This window comes from Nesoenas mayeri (assembly GCF_963082525.1).
Source record: "Nesoenas mayeri genome assembly, chromosome: 1".
NCBI lineage: Eukaryota > Metazoa > Chordata > Aves > Columbiformes > Columbidae > Nesoenas > Nesoenas mayeri.
The window spans coordinates 190,694,503-190,715,193 of record NC_137541.1 but is presented as its reverse complement, the minus strand read 5'-3'; the positions used below and the strand labels follow the sequence as shown (position 1 = coordinate 190,715,193).

General features: G+C 45.8%; 1 protein-coding gene across 1 annotated transcript; it reads right to left on the bottom strand.

The window, feature by feature from the left end:
- Window positions 1-511: 511 nt before the first annotated feature.
- Window positions 512-19,874, bottom strand: SLC7A1 (solute carrier family 7 member 1; the record flags this gene model as incomplete). Its single annotated transcript, XM_080363566.1, has 11 exons — window positions 512-621; window positions 1,355-1,463; window positions 3,919-4,067; window positions 4,394-4,605; window positions 6,368-6,470; window positions 8,117-8,256; window positions 9,105-9,327; window positions 10,840-10,964; window positions 12,692-12,866; window positions 15,173-15,331; window positions 19,505-19,874. The coding sequence occupies 11 exons, from the start codon at window positions 19,872-19,874 to the stop codon at window positions 512-514; spliced, it is 1,875 nt and encodes a 624-aa protein (XP_080219692.1).
- Window positions 19,875-20,691: the final 817 nt, after the last annotated feature.

The following is a 20,691-nucleotide window of genomic DNA, read 5'->3' as shown; positions in this document are numbered from 1 at the left end:
CCTTTTTTTTGTGCGTATACATGGGGTACAGCTCACGTCGGGTGAAGGACAGACCTGGGCTAAGCATGACAGTAGCACTGCAAAATCTGCTCCATCTATAATCAGGTAGAGTGTCTGTGGGGAGGTAATTCCTGGAGCTACCGAAAGAAAGACCTTTGTGAGGCCTGGTTTCATAGCAGCATTTAAGGTTAACTGGCACACAGAAGCAGTTTTCTTTCTACACGCTGGGGAAAAAAAAAACAGACAGGAGAAGGAGGAAGGTAAGCTCATAACCCTAGAGTTACTGTCAGTGTTGCCAGGAGTATGCCAAAGGTGTGGCTTTTTTTCCTTGTGATCCCTTTAAACTGTGCTAAGCAAACCGCAAGCTGCAGCAACAGGGCTGGGGAGTCCCGCGTTACGCTTCCTTATTCCTGCATTACTGATTAACCAGAGGTAACCTGGCCCAGGATCCCCACTGCCAAGCTTCCTTCCCCGCAGCTGTTCCCCAGTTGCCCGTAAGCCAAACATGATGTCATTTACAGCTGTCCGAACCAGCATCCGTGTTTCTTTCCGCATCCGCTGAGGCCGCGTAGGTGGCTTCCACGCTGTGCCATATTCCATAGGTAAAATAGATGACAAATCCTGCGGAAGCCAAGGGGAGAGGGCACCATTAGCAAAGAGAAACCTCAGACTGACCAACGCAGGTTACACCAGGGGTAAGTCTGGCTATCCTGATAGCTAGCTTCTAGCAGACAGCCACTACTTTCCTCAGGAAAAAATAACATTAATACAGACATCAGTCTTTAAAAGACAATCTATCCAGGCCTCAAATGAGGGACTGATTATAGAACAAACTTCACATTCTTTCCAGTGAGTTCACTGTAGTCCATTCTGCAGAGAGCTTTCTCTCTCCTATTATTTGCCTACAGCCTCCATCTCGGTAAACATATCTGAAACTGATGTTAATCTTACTTGTTTTCATCATAACAAATCTCCTGGGCATTTCAGGCAATTCGGCCTTCTCCATGTGGCTATTAGGAGCATCTTGGGATGCAGATCAGCTCCTTCAGCTCCAGAAGCAGAAACCCCACCACCTGGACTGCAGTTCAAGGCCAGCCAATGAGAAATGCTGTACAGTCTCTTGTTGGTAACAAGACACATAGGATGTTCATGGGTTGTTGTTCTGTCCTCACAAAGGCTTCATGACCCTTGAATTTAAAACAAGGCTTGAGACACATTGCCTAAATGGCTTCAGTTAAGTCACTGATGTTGCCCAAGGATGATGAGAGTGCAGAATCTCTCTCTGGAAATAAATGTGTCGTTAACAAAATCTAGTAATTTTGAAGACAACTTTTTTTTACTCTCTCAAACTCACCTATGAGCATCCAGACTGCAAACCGTATCCATGTGCCTATGTCTAGCTGCATCATGAGGTAAACATTCACAAAAATACTCACAACAGGAAGAAGAGGCAAAAGAGGTACCTGAAAAAGAAAGAAGGATACATGACATCCACAGGGCAGATCAATGGGCAGGGAAGAACATCACATCCCTTGTAAATGGGCAGCAATGGCTGTTACCAGCTCTTCGGCTGCCAGGTCTGAGAAAAGGCAACGTTAGACCAAATGCAGGACATCAGTCCACCATGGGAGAGCAATGTGAATGATGTTATTCACACATTTTAAGAATGCTTGTCCTTGTTTTGTGGCCCAGAAGGAGGCAAGAGGCAAATTTTAGCAGCACTACTAAATACTTGTGGGGGAAAGAAAGGAAAACCAAGGACTGCATCATGACAGGCACCTACTGAAGACAGAAGAAGGTAAGGAAAATGTCAGAGGAGGGACCTGAGCAACGCCATCCAGGACGTACCGAGCTAATTAAGAAATACAGAGCAAATTACCCCAGAGCAGAAGAAAACCAGGAAATATTGTACGAGACAAGTGCAATTGTACCTAGAATGCCTTAATGATCTGAAGACACAAAGAAGAATGAGACAGTAAAGCCAAAATGCAAAAAGAGGAGGGGAGCACAGGCATGTACAGACAAAATCAGAAAGGACAAATTATAACAATAGAAAGGTTTGTGAATATGGTGAAACCAAGAGGAAAGTGAACCTCACTCCTTAGGAGAAAATGAGGTTTACAAAAAGAAACAAGACTGAAATTTTGTAGGCCTTTCTTAATTTAATCTTCACCAACAAAACCAACCAAACAAGAAACAACAAACAAAACAAACAAACAAACAAACCAAACAAACCAACAAAAACCACACATGGTGAGCAGATGTTCACATCATTAGAGAAAGGGGATGGGCACACAAATTAGAAAACGGAAGAATATTTTTCTAAATTAGGCTTTGTCAAGTCAGTAGGGACAAGTGAAATTTCCCTAGGTGGGTGAGTTATGTGCCCAGAGATCATAGAAGTGATCTCTGAAATATTAGTAGCCATCTCCGAGAGCTCTTGGCAGACTGGTAAGGTCTCCAAAGACTGGAGAGACAAATTACCTATTAAAAAGAAACACAGAAAAACAACTAGGGAACAAACCAGTCAGCCACAGATTCCCAGAGAGACTTTGGAGAAAAATCACTACATGGTCAGGTTGTAAATGCCTAAAGGACAACAAGGAGATAAGAAACAGCCATTACAGGTTTAGCAGTGACAGGTCTTTTGTTGTTGTTGTTGTTCTCAGACAGGGCAGTGGCTGAGCGGAAAAACGGGAAGTAAAACACCCTGAGTAGAAGGTAAAGAAATCTCCTCAGAAATAAGTTCAGAAAATAGTCTAGATAACAGTTTTCTGCTAAGTTTTCTGATCCTGGACATTTCTGTTTCCACTTCTGGGACCATAACCTCAAGATGAGCTGCAAACACTACACTCTGGGCAACTCTGCTTGGATTAAATAATTAAAATTGGAGAATTTACTGAAAAGGTGTTATTGAAGAGCAGTTAAAGTAAGAGCAGTTTGGAGGATGGGATTAGAATCCAGAACTAATTCAATAAATTGGGGAAAAAGCCTGAAACCAATATGATAGAACATGATTGAAGGATTATACTGGAGGAAAAAGACCCAACATCCCAGTGTTTCTTTAATATGGAAAGGAGGGTGTGCTTGAACAGGGCAGGAAAATGACAGAGTTCCTCATAATTAAGGCTGTTTGGGAGACAAGAGTCATCCCTTGGCCTCCATGGGGACCAAGCAGGACATGAAAGTGCACTTTCTTAGAGCCTTTTAGTGAGTACTCCTTTGATCTACACACACAAGCTTACTTCTTGAGTTCTCTCTCCTTCTGTATCCAATATCTGACATGGCCCTTGAAAACCATCCCCTTTTCCTCTGGTCTCTGTCTCTTCCATATCCAATAACCACCTGCTTTCAAAAGCACTGTCCTGCCCTTCCCTTCTGGCCACATCTCTGCACCAGGTTCTGCCCTCCCATCTTCTCCTGGACTCCAACACCATTGACATTTCCTTCCAAGTCCTCTGCTGTCGCTCTGACCCGACCACACATGGCTCCCCCTCCTGATTCTCTCCTCCAGGCCCTCAGTTAATTCCCTCAGTCCTTCCTGTGCTGAACCTGGTGCGCTGCTGGACTGAGCCTTCCCACAACACTTGTGCCGTGCTGCATTCTACAGCAAAACACCTACATTGACATATGAGGTTAGATGCCAAGAGGAAACCAGACTTGGAAGCTGAGCTTGACTCTGGTAGGATGCACCTTTATGCACTAAGCGCAGATTGTGAGAGGTTACAGCCGCCCTAGCTGGAGAGCTCAAACCATCAGCCCTATTGGCAGCCCTGCACGATAAAGTACACATCACGCCGATGTTCTCTGCATGCCCATTTGGCCAAGTTCCCTCTTCTGATGCAGGCCAACATGCACATCCTCCTCCAACGCCTTCCCAAACAGCTCTTTTCAAGCTACACCTCCCAGGACACTCACCTTAAAGGAGAGCTTGGTTTTGCTTTCAGGCTGTTTCCATATAATGAAGCTGACAACAAGAACAAGGATGGCAGCAATAATCCATACAGTCTTTATCAGAATGCTTGGTTCAAGGGCAGTGAGGATACAGCTACCCACGATAAGGAAACCTGTGAAGAGACACCAAAAGCTTACTGATTCTGTTTTTAGGAACAGGGCAAAAAAGCCCCACAACCACAAGCAGGCAAAGCAGAATCTGAAAGCTCAACAAACAAAACAGCAACACATGAAAAAGCTAACTCTAAGGAATATGCCTTTCCCCCTATACACACCCACCTCTCCATCTGTGGATTTCTTTTCAAGTCAGAAATTTAACCTGTAGATCTTCAGATATTTTGGACAATACAAGAGCTCATTCAAATTGCAGCCAGCAGGCAAGCTTTCCCACCATGGTGGGTACAAGAACCTCCTCGCTGGCTCACTGCCCACTGCTTACCAATGATAAAGGTTGAGATGTTCACCACTGAGCCAGAAAATTTGGAAGGGTCTGAATTTGAGGGACACAGTATGGCTTTGAGGGAACATTTCTCCTCTTCCTCTGGCAGAAATCCAGCCTGAGACTCACTGGTGCTCACAGACTCGTTGTTATCCGTCTCCTCCGTTGTCCTAGCCATCTGGTATGCCAAATTAGGCTGCTCCGGCTGATACCTAGGAAAAGGGAAATGAAACAAAGAGCATATTGGTTTGGTGCAGGGTGCTGTTTGTTTAAAAGCCACACAGTCACAGCTGTGCCCCAGATCACCACAGCACCAGAACAGGCACACGGAACATCTACACTCTTCTGTTTCAGGGTGAAATACAAGGAATAATGTAATCATAACATGAGCAAATATAGTCAGCTATTATCACCTACAACTTGGTGATGCCAGTGTTCTAAATTGGACAGCGCTCTCTTGCATAAAACCTTATCATCCATGTCACCAAATCATGATGGGGTGATAGCAGTGAGGACTGGGGAATAAAGTGGCAGAGGGACGGACAGACAGTCATAACCAGGCCGTTGGGTTATCTGCAGCGGTTCAGCTCTTGTGTTTTGGCATGGAAGTGCTGAGCTAAGAGCTCAGCAGATATCACACCCTGACAGCTGCTGATCACACCCAACAGCGACATTCCTGGTGTCCCATCCTCCTCCATCCCAGCCTCTTCTGCTGGCACGTCTGCTGCCACATAAAGATGGAAGAAGTGAACAAAGAACAATAATTCTTTGTTCCATTTGTGGACAGCACCTCATTCAGCAGAGCCCTGATCCATAAAGAAAAAATGCTCTTCCAGACTCAGTTCTTTTTCACAGAAGGTTTTGCCTGTGACTCTCAGCCACAATCCTGACTAAAGGAAAGGGCCATTTTGAAAGACATCTTAAAATCGTTCCTGCGGGGATGTGTTTGCAATGAGGGCATTTGTGAAACTCTGCAAATTGAGAATTGCAGTGAAATCCTTGGTTCTAGGCACAGCAGCGTATTAGTGGTAGGACCTTATAGCTTTGGAAACAGTTCAGTTGCTACTTCATTAGGAGCCAACAGGGCAGTCAAACCAGTGCCCAGGCTGCTAGCTCTGCAAATCCAAGATGGGTAAAATGCTACACAATGGGTACAGCAACTTGCAAAAATAAATTAAGAAGCCATTTACAGCTGTATGGAGAAGAGAGGACTGGGAAAGCAAAGAACAAGTAAAAAGGGCAAGGAAAATCATCAAGAATTTTCAAGGGGAAGGGTGGAGAGCACAGGCAGAGAGCAATGGTCAGTGCTGGCCCTTCACCTCCTGCAAGACAGTTCTTAGTTCAATGCATTCGCTGTGAGCAGGCAAAAAGCCTCCACCACACTTTGAATAAGTAATTCAACATAAAGGTATCTTTTCAGTAACACAATCTTCAAAATACAGTCCTCATGGGTAAAGTGCTGTTGTCCATGAGGTGCCAAGCAATGAAGATACTCAATTTTCAGCTTAGGTTAGGGAAGATATGGGAGCTCAGCACTTCTGAAAGACATGTACTAAGGCACTGATCCTACAAACACATGCTCAGTTTTTTTTGCTGCTGCTGGACTTTATCTTGAATCTCCTTGCAAAAGTAAGACAACCTGAAACTGTATCCCCAGTGGGAACAAGAGTGATGACGACAAGACACAGGTATCCAGGACTATCCATCTCTCCTCCCTACACGCTGGTTTATCTCCCAGGGCATTCAGGGCTGACCACAGCAGGAGTGGCATGTACCAAGGGTTAACCAAGTTCAGAGGACCCCCTTGCAGATCCAGCTAACACAATGCTCCATGACCTTAAAGAAACAAGTTCTTCACATGCTTGTAGCTGGAGACATTAATGGTCTTACTGGGTCTATGGAAACTATAAGGGCATCTGATTGCTGTGTGGATTTCTGTCTGTGTGGTAAGACAGGGTGTTCCTACATCCATACCTCAGTACCAATACACAGGCTGCCACTAAGGAGTAAGCCAGGAGGGTCCCGATAGACATGAGATCCACAAGATCTTTCAAGTCGAAGAGAAATGCCATAATAGCTGCAGGAGGAGAAGGTGAGAGAGGAAAGAAGAATCAATAACATGGCATAACATGCACAACTCAGGAGAGTTAACAACACTGCAGCACATGTGCGACTACTGCTCAGGACCCAGCTGCGGAGCTCGAGCTGTTCTGAGATGGGGAGAGACAAGACTTGGTGCACGAATACCCTCAGCCTTGCAGGCTGTCCCAGCACAGCCTCACTCACTGGAACCAGAGGAACCATTTACAGTAAATGCCAGTCTGCTTGTCTCTCATGAGTGTGTTCACCCAACTACCAGCAATGAGCAGGTATTTAAACCACAGCCCCATTGACAGAATCCCCCAGAGCAGCTGCAGTATCTCTAAGGCCACCATTATCTCCTGGAAGTAGCCTGAGGGAACAGAGGATGGGCAACATCTCACTCCAGTGTCTTGGCTCAGCTGGGCTTGTGCACACAATGGGACCAAGCATCAAGGAGGGCATCTTGAGTTAGCATGCCTTGTCATGGGGCTTACCAGAAAAAAGGTACCGACTGCCATCCCTTAGGGATTACCCTGCTTATACACCCTCACCAGGCAGCCCCTGGCTCTACAGACCTTTGTACAAAAGCCTGCAGAGGGACAAGCAAGTAAGCAGAGGACAGACACCACAGTCAGACATGCAGGTGACGCCACTGGTCATATGGGAGTGCAGGATTCTCAGAGCTGAGCCTGGCCCAGCCTGTCCTCAACACATTGTCTGGAACCCAACAACCAACCCGACCTTTCCACTCAGCTGGCAAGTGCTGCCTCTGCAGCTTCGTGTGCGCTGTGGTCACAGGTGCTACAGACCACTCTGAGGAGACCTGAAGGGACTGCAAGGCATGTTTTGTTTACTTTATCTGGCTATTTTTTCCCCAGTCTGGACCCGAGGCCACCTGAAGAGGAAGATGCCAGAGAAGCAGCTGTGAGGAGGGTCCATGAGTCCCAGCGGCAGGAGCTGAGCTGCTTCACAGGAGCTCAGAGCGCATAATGGCAGCTCAGCACCAACTCCTCACCAAAAATGGCGTGTGCTCACACTGATGGCTCATCCCACATTTGCAACAGAAGTTTAAAGAGAAAGCAGCAAGACTCCCCTCTTTGCTGGGCACCACGACGAAGGGGGTGGCTGTTAGAAAAGGGTAAGCTGCTCATCCTTGCCACAGGAGAGTTCCAGTTCCCATATTCCTGGGGCCTGGGAGAGGGAAGGGGAGGATGGGACAGCTGCCAGCTTTGACTAAGTGATTAACAAACGCCTGTGCCACAGGGGCCATCTGCCGGTCTCCTGCTGCTCTGGCATCTTCTGCTGAACTGCTGCCCATGGGCAGCATGGTGTCTTCAGCCAAGCCAGGTCAACAGCCACAAGGATGCTGGGGCACCGCTGGCTGCCACCTGGCAGGGGGTTAATTATTTTTAAGGCTGGCAGAGCACACAGGGAGCGGACGTCAGCAACGAGCTCTGAGAAAGAGGGACAGGCACACAACAAGCTATTCGTACTCACCCAGCCCCTCCAAGGTATGCCCTGGGAACCCCTCCTGTGCAATACTTCTGAATAATAAGTGGGCTAAAGTCAGGCAGACTTAATTGCCTCTCGGATGAGCTTATGTATCCTTCTCACACATAAATGTAAGTATTTGGATCTTACCTGCAATGGCCCCTGATGTCACTGTTGCAATTATTGGAGTTTTTCTCTTCTCATTGACTTTAGCCAAAAATTTAAAGAGAAGTCCATCTTCTGCCATAGCATAAATTATTCGAGGCATTGGAAACATGGAGCCAAGGAGACTAAGGACACAGAAGGGGGAAATAATCTACTTATATCACCTCCTGCTGAGCACAGCCACATAAATGAAAACAAGTTTATGGCAGTACAAACACAGAACAGGTGGTTTTCATTCACTTCAGCTTCTCCTTCAAGGGCTCTCTTTGTACACCCACATTGCTGATAGCTGGCAACTGAGGTGCAGCTCTGTGATTTTGGATACCTAAACCTAGCCCTGGAGCATACAAAAAAGACTGATTTTCAGGTAGCAAAACACCCATAACTTCTATAAGCCTCTACGAGTTGCTCACCTAATTGAATATATCTAAGTTGATCTGAAACAGTAAGTCTCCAGAGTGCAGAAGAAGGTGACATATTCTTCCTCCAGCCTGCCCTGCCTCCCATACAGATGGCTGTCCTGCAGGCAACCTGCAGACAGACAGCCCTGGACATGCTAAGTCCCATATGCTCCAGAAGATGCACCCCACACAAGTCTGCTCTCCACTCCGCAAGCCAGGATGTCTTGCAGGAAAACCATGCTTGCCCTGCAGAGTTGCCTCCATGACTTAGTCACTGAGTCCAGATCTACATTTCAGAGATGCACCTGATAGGTCTGCTGCTAAGATGGGAGTTTCTGAAGTGATACTGGTCATGTGCATCTCTGAAATCTATCACAGGGTGAAATCCTGGCCCTTTTGAAGTCAATAGCTCTGAATTTCATCCCTAGTCCCAGCTTCTCTGCCAGTCAGGACCAAGACGAATCCAGTGAAGGCAAAGAAACAGTACACAGACCTGACATGCACCATCATTTAAAGGAACTGGAGATACACGTTTGCCTGGAGAGATGCACAAAGGAAAAGCAATGTCTCACCTCGTAGAAAGTGCACACAGGGAACCAACAGCCACCGCGTAGTTGGCTCCATCCCAACCCACATATTTGAAGGCATTGGGTAAAGGGCTATTGGTATCCAGCTTGTAATAAGGCATCATGAGCGTGAGGGCAGCTGACACACCAAAATAAGCCACAAAGCAGATAAGCAGAGATGCCACGATGCCAATAGGAATGGCCTTCTGAGGGTTTTTTACCTCCTCGCCTAGAAGAAAGAAATTGAAATATCAGCAAAACAATGAGCAAGAACTCTATCCCATCCTACGGCACTCTGGTTGGGGGTGTCAAAAGCAGTTGACTGTGATGCTGCTGATGGGCTGCCCCATGCACTTGGCCTGCCCCAGCCTGTTTGTTCCCACTTCTGCTGCTCCTATTGCGTCTTCTGACAAACCTTTGTGGAGGTCTTGTAAAATCAGGCACAGAAACAATCTGGATTAAAAATGTTTCTTTCCCCAAAAAGGATTATTTTTGCTGCCTACTACTCCTGCTATCCCACCGATGGTGCAGCCCCAAGAACAGTTCAATGATCACAAATGATGGCACAGATAATTATTTTGCATTTGTAGGACAAATATTTGGGTGACAGTTTCATTTAGCATCTCCACCAGAACAATTACACAGTGAACAAGGCACCATAAGTCCCCCATTCCAGGGAAAGGCAGACATTGTACAGCACCTGGAAATCATACGAATCTTTGAAAATTCCTCTTAAAAAAAGGACTTCCTCTAGTTTTTATGGATAGTTATTGACAATAAATTTGGGAAAAATGTTAAAAGAAACAGCTTTGAGCCTTCCTTGTTCTCCAAAGCTGCTCTTCTCTGGAAGCAAGAGCTCCTGAGGTTTGGCATTGCAGTAGGCTGAATCAATAAAAGAGAACCATACACCTGTAAATCAAAGTCAGATTAACATGCTTCTCCTCCAAAGAGAGGCTCTAGGGCTCGCTGGAGTAATGGAGCCAGCACTTCTCAGACTCCTTGAAACATGAGGCAGTACTGCTTTATTTGCCTTTGTGATGACCTCCTCCTCCCATGGCTCCAGATTTGAATCCACACAGTTCTTGACAAATGTGAAATTAAAGATAATCCTTCCTTTCTCCAGGGAACTTGGATTCTTCTTAGCCAAAAGAAATATGACAATGGTGATGATTTCTCTCTCAGAGGACATCTCTGAACCTTTGGTAACAAAAACTCACTCTTATTTTAAGGCACAGTTTTAGGCTGCAAATGACTCCCCAGCTCTCTCTTTCTCTAGCTTTTTACACACTCCAAGCCAGTGGAGCATCTTCAGTCGAAGGCACTGAAGAACCCTACTGCAGGATAACCTGTTGATTAAAAAGCATCGTCTGGAGCTACAGGTTCAAACTTCACGAGTCATATGAAACATCTGAACTTGGGCCTTCCCTGTTTGCTAACGGGTAAAAGCTGGTTGTGTTGCCTGTGGCATCTGATGTGGTTAGTGCCATCAGTGACCAACCATGAGACTGGGCCCTGCAGGCAAATAAGGAACAAAGTGTGTTTTGTGGGTTCTATGGTCTAGCTGCCTGCCACAGTAGCTACAATTCAACAGCTGAGGCAAAAGTATATTTTGCGCTGCAGTTCAGAGAGATGATGAATGCAGTGCCCTGAATTACTCATTATCTGTGCTGTGCAGCATTACTGAAAGCCAATCTACCAGCAACCGGGTTCACAAGTAGCATGAAGACATCTTCTCTCTTACCTGTAGTAGCAATGCAGTCAAATCCCACGAAAGCATAAAAACACGTGGCTGCACCAGAGAGGACTCCTTTCCATCCATAGGGCATAAACCCTCCGATACCATAGAGCATTTCTTCCTGTGTGTGACTAAAAGGCACGGCACTGGGTTAGAAGCCATCCTGCCTGGTTGGAAGTAACTACACTATTCATACAAAACCCAAAGCTGGAGTTTGAAGGAATACACTCTCCCTTTAATGCACTATCATACAAGTCCCAGGCATACACTCTCCCTTTAATGCACTATCATACAAGTCCCAGGCAAAACTGCTAAGCCCTACCCTGCTGCTGAGCTTGGACTGGCCTGCAACAGCCTGGGGAATGCACAGAATAAAAACAGTTCATGGTTTGTTCCCACCACCTGTTTTTTGCAGAGGATAAAAATGTCTCAGCTAAGGAAGGAAGAAAATAGCATTAATATTAAAATTCCTCTTCTAATATTACTGCATGTATGTAGACACATTCATTTAAACATAAGCTTTTGAAAAAGGACAACATGTAATTCTGAGAGCTGAAGTTGACAGAGAGCAATGCAGGGTGCCATGACTGCCTAAAATCCACCCAATCCTCCATTTTTAACTTCAAAATTACCTGTGCCAAGCTCATACCTCAACTGTGCTTGTGATCCTGAGGGAGGAGAGAAGCCTACATCCCTGATGCACCAAAGACCTCACCCAAAGTGCACTGAAGTCAACAGACAGACAGCCACTGATCCCAGTCCTCTCTGGATCGGGATCCCAGACCCATGTGCCTGTGTTGAGTCAGGTATAACATACCCTTCTGCTCAAGTGACTCACATAACTTTTTCAGGGAAAAGCCTTTGTAAAGATGAATTAAGTCAATTAAAGTAAATCTCAAATCTGCAAATCTTATTGGGGTAAGCATCTGAACTCTCATAGAAGCTCTGTTGAGACAGAGATGAAAACTGTCCTTTTATTTGCATAAATAGCACAAACCAAATGTGGATTGCTCTGGAAATAATGATAAAGTAAACCCCAGACAGATTTCACGAAAATAGTAAGTCCTACAGGTCAAAGAGCTACGGTTACATTTTGAAGCTATCACACTAATTGCTCCTTGCATGGGAATATCAGTAGGAAAGAAGGGGGGACCTTTCCTAAAGCAGCAATTTGTTCGCAGCAGGCTGTATTTTACAAGCCAAACTTGAACCATGCAACATTTACGAATCTCTCCAGTCTGGCGGTATTTAAAGACCTTCATTCTATGTTGCACAGTCTCAAGCAAAAAGGAACAGTCTTGTAGCACTGGCAACTCTCCTAAGCTCTTTAATTTTGGTCTTTAAAGGAAGAGAGGGTTTTGGCCAAATAGCAAAATGCCACTGAAAATGGATTTGTGATAGGCTTGCTGCAATGCATTAAAATAATCTGCAACTTGCCTGAGGCGTTTGGGACAAGGTGTCCAAAAGGTACACAGTGCCTCAAGGATATTGCCCAAGTGTCCAAAGAAACTACAGAGCTACACTTGCTCATGGCTTCAAACAGATGCCAGAGTCAGCCTTTGTGCAGCCTTGAGTACAAGGTTGTCTAAAAAGCTCTTTCCTCTCAAATCTGGATACTGTATCCATCATGAGGCTGGAAACAGTCCATTCTCCAGCACAGCTCATGGTGACACAGCCTACCCCCTACCTGTTTGCTTTCAGCAAATGCCCACCAAAACCAGCTTTGACTCCAAGGTGTTTGGCAAAGGAGGGATCCATCCTGTTCACCAGTTTTCTGAATCACTCCACAAACCCTCCCATAAAACTTCCCATCGAAAAGGCATCAATTTCAGAGCTAGGAAGAAAAGATCCAACCTACTTGTTTCCGTAAATGCCATGGCTGGTGTTGTAAATGTCCTGTTCAGTCAGCTGCCAATTTTTAATAGACCCTTTCACGAAGCCGGAGACCACAACAAAGCCGAGGACGAGGATGTTGATGCAGGTGAACACTTTGTTCACTAGGGCAGATTCCTTCACGCCAAAAATTAAAAGCCCTGGGGAAACAATGGCAGAGAGGCAGTCAGGTATTTCCCTACCAGCAGCAGGCGCTGGGGCTTGCAGGGGTGACCCAGCTGCCGTCATGCTGTGCTCTGCCCACCTCATCACACTTCGTTTCTCCACAAAGCCAAGTAGCTCAGGTAAATCTGGATTAACTCACCCAGAAGGAGGACAGGGACTCCAGCCCACACATTACTACTGCGGGATGCGACACCTTCCCACCCAGCATGTCCATCTGGCATGGGCCCCAGGTAAAGTGCTTCACTAACACAGCTCAGCTGATCCAGCGCTTTCAACAACAGCTCTGGTCACCCCTTGATGACACCTAGTCACAGCCAAACTCCACTCAGAGACCTGGAGAAAGCACCCCAGGTGGTTTTCCATGAAGGAACATTGTCTTAGAGACCTTGGCCACATGCAGAAGTTATGAACAACATTCAGCTTTCCTTAGAAGCAGGGGAAAATACGAGAAGAGACTGAATCCAGGGAGGCAGCTGCTTCTAGTGCTGAAGATAGAGAAGAAGGTGGCATCTTGGGAATCCTGCTCCCATTTAAATCAGTAGGACCTTTGCCACTGAGCTCAGCAAGAGCAAGATTTCAGCTTGTGGTCTTAAGAGCAACCATCTGAAGAACAGTTTTACAGGCTTTGGCAACAAGCATCTCACTGAGGCACCGCCTGGCATTCAGAACAACAAGTTCCAGTAACTTACTTTTGCTCTTCAGGTGCCTGATTTTCAATAACCCAAACCTGTAACTCAAATCTAAGAAAGGTAGCTGAGGGAAAAGGTAAAGCACTTCACATGGGGATGAAGGAGAAGAGAAGCACGACAGGGTGTCCTTATTGCTATTCCAAGGCACTGCAAGGAGAGGGGAGCAACCTGTGGACTCACCTTTCCTTCTTTTATAGGAAATAAGCTGATACAGCCACATCAGGGAAATGTTAGATAAAACTGCATATCTGCCCAGGAAACCTTATAAGGTACCTTGGAGAAATCTGAAGCTCAAGATGGTGCAAGCAGAAATAAACTTGTAGTGCTTGTATTGGGACAACAGCTCCCATTCAGCAGATTTTTTGTAGAAAAAAAATGGTTTGCATTTTTATTAAAATCCAGGGAATGTGCTCCATGCAGGGCAACACAGATATCAGTAAACTGTATAGTTTTACACCTCGGTAATGCTTAAGTGAAGAGTCCTAAATTATGTAAACTGTATCTGAAGTTGAAGACCAGATTCTAATTTGAAACTAGAGCAACTCCTATTATATACAGAGGAACGAAGAGGAAAATCTCTCCCATTCAGAAGCAGTCCTAAAAACAGACGGCTGCTATCAACTTCAACAGTCCTCAGTATAGTCCTGGATCCAACCGCAAACCCAGATGCCAAAGCATCCCTTGCTCACGAAGCTTGTCCATGTGAGCACAGGTTACGCTGTTAGATGGTCATCCTGATCAGAGTGGGAAATGTTGAGATAACCTTGTTGGGGTGACATTGCAGCTTCTGTGTTCTGGAAGCCGCAAAGGAGTACACATGAAGCATAACTTCTTAAATTTGTGTAAACTTGGCAATGCTTTGCAAGATGCAGTTGGAGCAGAGGTTCAGAAGGGTTTTAATTTCACAAATTTTCCAAACTTTTCCAAATCCTGACCAAAGCCTTGGCACATTTTTAGAAAAAAAGAGGACCTGACTGTTTTTTACACATTTATTCCTCTAGAGTCTTGCATTCACTGCTGCAAACTGGAGCCCAAATATATTAGAAAAACAACCAAAAAAAAAAAAACAAAAAAAAACCCAAACCAAACAAACACCACCAAAAACCCAAACAAAACCAAAACCAGTACTACATTAAGTTGTTACTGAGTCCCATATTCTTTTTTCTCATTTTCCTGATTCCAATGCATGGAAAACTGGCAGATTATACAAGGGGAAATAATTGTGACAGAGCAACACAATGTAATTCTTGTGTAATAGGATTTGTGGAGGGAAGGATTAAACTTCCACACCTGATTGAGAATAACAAGTCATCTTTTCTTTTTTTCCTTACATAAGATTTGATTGAGGGTTTTAAAAGTGCCTCAAAAAATACCAAGAATGCTGCCCTATAATTAAAAACCTTGTAAACAGGCTATGCCCCATGCTAACACTACAGCAGTGACACAGGTCAGTCCAACACTTGTAATTAAAATAAAAAAAGGTCTTCAATATGTTGTTCAAAGTAAATGAGGACTTTGTGCCTATTCCAAAAGCAAACAATGAAATTACAGTAATGGGAGGTCCAAGACTCACAAACCCTCCAAGGTTTTACCTGTTAGGATGATGATTATCACCACGGCGAAGACATCTGGGTATTTTGCTAGCACTCCGGGAGCATCCATTGTCATGTATTTTTTACAAAATTCTTCAATGTGCTGGCCTATGATTTCATCAAATGTCGCACTCCAGGCTCTGGCCACGCTCGAGGTTCCTACCAGAGGACAGAAAGGATGCAGATCACCTTTCATGGCTGGCACAGGTTCCAAACAGGTGTATACCTTGCATGGCTTTTGGCCACGGAGGACCTCAAAACAACCTTGCATGTGCTCCCTGGGTGCTGGGAGCAGCTTGTCCTTGCAGATCCAGCCCGCAGCCTGTACTGCAGAGCCTGGGCTCTGCTTTGATGGTAACGCACACAGGTGGTGGGTCTCAGACTCCTACTCAGCTGACAAGATTAAAAAAATCCTTGCAGTGGTTTGGCTTCTTAGTAAACCTCAGCTTTGCCTTAGATACTGCTTAGACTGACCTTTTTCTTACACCTTCAGCAGCCTGAACTTCCCCCAAACCTGGTAATTTCTGCTACTACAGAGGTCTGAGTGACATGCTGGCAGAAGTCCCTGGCAGCTCTGGCTGGGTGGTTGCAGCCCAGGCAGAGGGACTTTACCGAAGCCAGACAGGCTTGGGCAGCACGATGCTGGAGCACCGCAGCCTGGACCGCAACACCCACCCAGCTCTGTAGGCTCTGATCTCCAGCTACATGCAGGTCTGCTCCAACCTAGGCTGCTAGAGTATCTGAGCAGGATAAAGACTGAGCTATAACCTGCAGGTTATCTGAGCCTAAGTCAGCCTATTGCAGGACACCAGTGATGATCCCACGGCAAGTAGCACGACTCCTGCCGGCAGCAAGTGCTTAGACTGACCCCTCCGAGGCCGCTGTTTGCTGTGGTTCCCCAGAGCACCAAACCACATACAGCCTGCCAGTGTGAGGACTGAACCTGAGGTGTCAGGATGACCAAGTCTGGGCCACTGTCTGGGCCAGAAGAGTCATTTCACAGAACAGAAATAGTAACAATGAAGAGTTACCACCAGACAGTGACAGCACTGTGTAAAATAAATCGGTTTGGGTAACAGCAAACTTCTTCCTCTCCTGCATTAAAGTGGCTATCATTACACTACCAATGTCTTATATAGTATACTATATATAGCAGGATCTAATTGCATGATATAATTACTACTGTACATAATTACCTAGTTAAAAAAAGAAGTTGCTTTGGTTTGGGTTTGCAGAGCAGTTCCTCAGAGGACGCAGTCAGGGGCCCCATTCTACCTGGAAAAGTTTGTCCTGACACGCTCACCTGTGAGCGGCTGTTCAGGTCCCAACTGCAGCACCTGCAATTGTGTCAAACCACATGCTCACCTGCAGCTAATTTCTCTGCAGCAGTGCTGGGCAGCCCCTGCAGCAAAGCTGGGGACACTCACCACCCCATCCAGCTTTGCAACAGTACAAAAATAAGCTGTACAACAAACAGACCCGTTTGGAGACTCTTCTGTTCACTGAGACAGCAAGGTGCACAGTGTGAATGCTTTAAAGAGTAGTGACATCGGTGCCATCAATTTAATTTTGAAAAACTCCAAAAGTTATTGTATACCACATCACAATTTTTCAGCTTAACTTTGGCACAATTTGAGGGAAGAGACTATTTCTTTAGTACTGTTTTTTTTTTTTTGTCCTGGCTCTAATATTTTATGTTCTAGTACAGGAACAACCTGTGTTATATTAGATGTCAGTTGTTTGGATGCCAGTTCCATGTAACTATCAGCCATTTATCCCAAACTCGCTGTAACCAACAGCCTTGAGGGAGTGGGGGCAATCTGACATTCTTCCAAGATTGCAGACACCTGGATAATATTTTACTGTTGCTAGAGTGTGTGGTGCAAAGACATTTGGCTTGTATCCGGGAGGATTTACTAATTCTGGGTCGGCATAACCTCACCAGATGGAGCTGGCTCCCTCCCGCAGCGCACAGCTCCCCGGGGAGCCGCTGAGCTGAGGCACAGGACACACTGCGGGAACAGGCACAAGCTGGGAGGTCACCACGTGTCCCGGGAAACCCCAGCAGCAGCTTCTCACCAGGGATGCTGTTACTCATCGTATTACCAGCCCCTTCCAGCTTCTAGTTCCTGAAGCGCCTCCCACAGTATGGCACGGTTTCCCAAACCCACATCATCCCAGAAGAAAGTTTGCATCAGATCCTGGTCCCAGGCACCTTCCTCCTTCTATCTAGACCACAGCCAATGAGTTGCACACCCATTTTTGCTCATCACCCACCTTCAAGACCCCACACCAGTCTTCCTCCAAGCCAAGTTACTTGAGTTAAATATAAGCCACCCATCCCAGGACCCCAGGATTTCTTTTTCCACCCCCATAGTACTTTCTGAACAGATGTCTGAGAACTGCAGCGTGAGAACAAGAAGTTGCCTGTGCCCCTCACAGGTGCAAGCTCCCACCACTCCACCTGGTTCCAGTGGAACTGAGTAGCACGTTCTGCAGCATCACTGAGAAAAAAATTGGCTTTCTGCCCCTCTCAACCCCCAGCTCTGAATGGCAGCGTGTGCCTGCCAGCCTATCTTTCTCCTCCACACCCCCAAAGCTGTTGGGAGTTGTCCTTGCTCACAAGAGGGGCAATTAGCACGGGGAAAAAAGGCTGGGTAAGATAAAGAGGCCTGCTAGAGCTCGCATCTTCCCACAGTTGCTCTTCCTGCTTAGCCGGCCTTCCTCCCAAATTAAGAGGAAGCCAGTTGCAAATATGCATTTCTGTCACAGGACTGAATTTAAAGTAACAAAGTTGTGTTTGAATATGTTCATGGATAATATCTGCTTATTTTTCACTGAATTTTCCACCTTGTGATAACACAATGAGCAGCCAACTCTGAAATACAAACCAGGGGAGTGCTTTAAAAGCCATTATGAGACCAAAAAGGAAAAAAAAAACAAACCCCAAACCCACAAAACTCAGAAATACCAGCCTCGGCCCAGAGCCTGGGAATGTAACATTCAGTATGTAAATCTCTTCATCACGCACTTGCAGAATCAGGTTTCGGGACAGCATCCACAGCTGTGTCAGTCATTTTGATGGTCCAGTATCATGCTGGGAAGGTCCAAATAACTAACTAGATGAGGAACATGAAGGAGACCATTTATCATTACCTTTCTGAAACAGAAGATAAATTACCAAGAAGTCTGTTCAATTTTTCTATGTGCAGCCTAAACAGAGTCCATTTTAGAAGTCTGGAGGAAATTGTACGCCTACTTTTTTTAAAAACTATTTTTATCCCCTCCTTGTAGTGAACCTGATTTATAAAAGAACTGTAGGACTCAGATTTCCTAAAGAGATGAGTTTAATTGACTCTGGCTTTTCATCCTCTCATTTCTTACTAAAAAAAAAAAAAGGAAGACAAAAAGGGATTTCAGGTAGCACACAGAGAAGAGCCAGCACGATCTCAGACAAGCAGCCACTACACCACTATATAATTCTTGACAAGATCTTACCCTCCCCAGCACCATGGAAACTAATCTCCAAGGTAACACTTGGACACCCCATAAAATGCATTTTAAAAAAGTAATAACAATTTAGCATAACATCCATTTTCATTTTAACTAGCAAGTCTTCACTCTCAACTGACAAGTGGGTTGCAGCCTTAGTTACAGGCACGATGACAAGAAGCATGCCCAGAATGTGCCTGAAAAGACACAAATCCTTAATTAGCAAAGTGTGGCTTAGTTTTCATGTATCAGCTGAATTGTACACTGCATGCTCTGAGCTTGATCCAAGGCCTCTCCTTGTGGGAGCCAAGGGCTTAGAAGGGATTTGGTTTGGACGTTTCAGAGACTGTGAACCTGCAGATCACCCTAAGCTTAATCCTGCAGCCACTCACAAGACAAAACCCTGATCTCAAGATCCTTTAAACACGTCTCAAAGGGACCAGAAATTAATCCTTGATCAGTCGGGAGTACAGATGCTGCTGTGTAAAAACATCCTTCCATCAGCGGCTTCTTTCTCAGCAGAGGGGACACGCTTTTGCTCCCTGACAAGTGTGCAGCAGCCAGGGGATCACAAAGGGGTGACGTGGAGATTCAGAGGAAGCAGCATCAATAATCCAGCTTCAGGACAAACCCTGAGCCCGCAGCACATCACTCACCTTGCTGACTGACAAGAGCCACCAACAGCGCACCCAGAGATGAGTCCCAAAATCCCTGGTGAGTGCAAGAGCCAAGCTTCTATTTTCTAACAGTAACACAAGCGACTAAACGAGGCTGATCCTACAAACCAGGATGCCGTCCTGGACTAAAGCCAAGGTCTTGCAGCACACGCACCATACTTACCGATAACATAGGAGAGGATTAAATTCCAGCCTGTGATGAAGGCCCACAGCTCACCAACGGTCACGTAGCTGTAGAGATAAGCTGATCCTGTCTTAGGAACTCGAGCACCGAATTCTCCGTAGCAGAGTCCAGCCAGCACAGAAGCCAAGGCAGCAATCAAGAAGGAGATAACAATGGCAGGTCCTGCATTCTCCCGTGCCACGGCTCCAGCCAGTACATAGACACCGGCACCCAAAGTGCTGCCTACACCCAGAGCCACCAAGTCAAACGTGTTAAGGCATCGCGAGAGCCGACTCTCTTCTCGAGTGCAGTCCACATTTTTCCGGCGGAGAAGCTGGTTTCCAAAATTAAGGATTTTCTGACACTCCATCTTTGTGTTTGGGCCTGCAAGAAAGATGCTGCATCATTACCTGGACCAGGACACCCCTCAAAACAGCATCACTGTACAGTTACATCACTACAGCCCGGTTACATTTCACCAAGCATATCTTCCCTCTTTCCACTTTTTTTACACAGAAAAATGCCTCCTTTGGTACTTTACCTAGAGTTAGGAATGAAACTGGACAAAAATTAAGCATTTTTTTTGCTTCCCACTCCCTCTCACGCTGTGAAGCCAACGCAATCCCACAGAGACACAGCAGGTCCCCCCGCCGCCAGCTCCCACCCTGCTCCACAACAACCCATTCCACAGAGAAGGGGGCAAGCCAAAGCCACAAAGCCTGTCTTTCAGGTTTCAGAGCAGTTTTCTAGGCTGCAAATTAAAAAACTAGACAGAGTTTCACAGAGAGATTAGTTATACATATTTTTAAAGTCTCAGGGTGAACTAAGAACTGAGTATTACATCCCAGAATAATGCACCACACGTGTCACTGTACCTAGAGCTGAACACGACCACGTGCCACAGTCAGTGACACCATTTGCAGCCAAATAGACCCGCTGGGACATTTCTCCTCTCTGAGCCCCAGCTCCAACCATAGGCAGCAGCACAGGCTGCTGTTGCCTACAACTGCACAGGCTGAAGCAGATACAGTTTAGGAAAAAGGACACGGAGAATTGAATTTTATTTAGGGTGGTTACATAAGGCAGAGGCTGAAGCAATTCTGCATTTCAACAGAAATGAGAGCACAGTGGGGTTCCCTCAACCTCCCTGTCCCACCCAGGACAGCAGCACAGCAGGACGGGGGTGT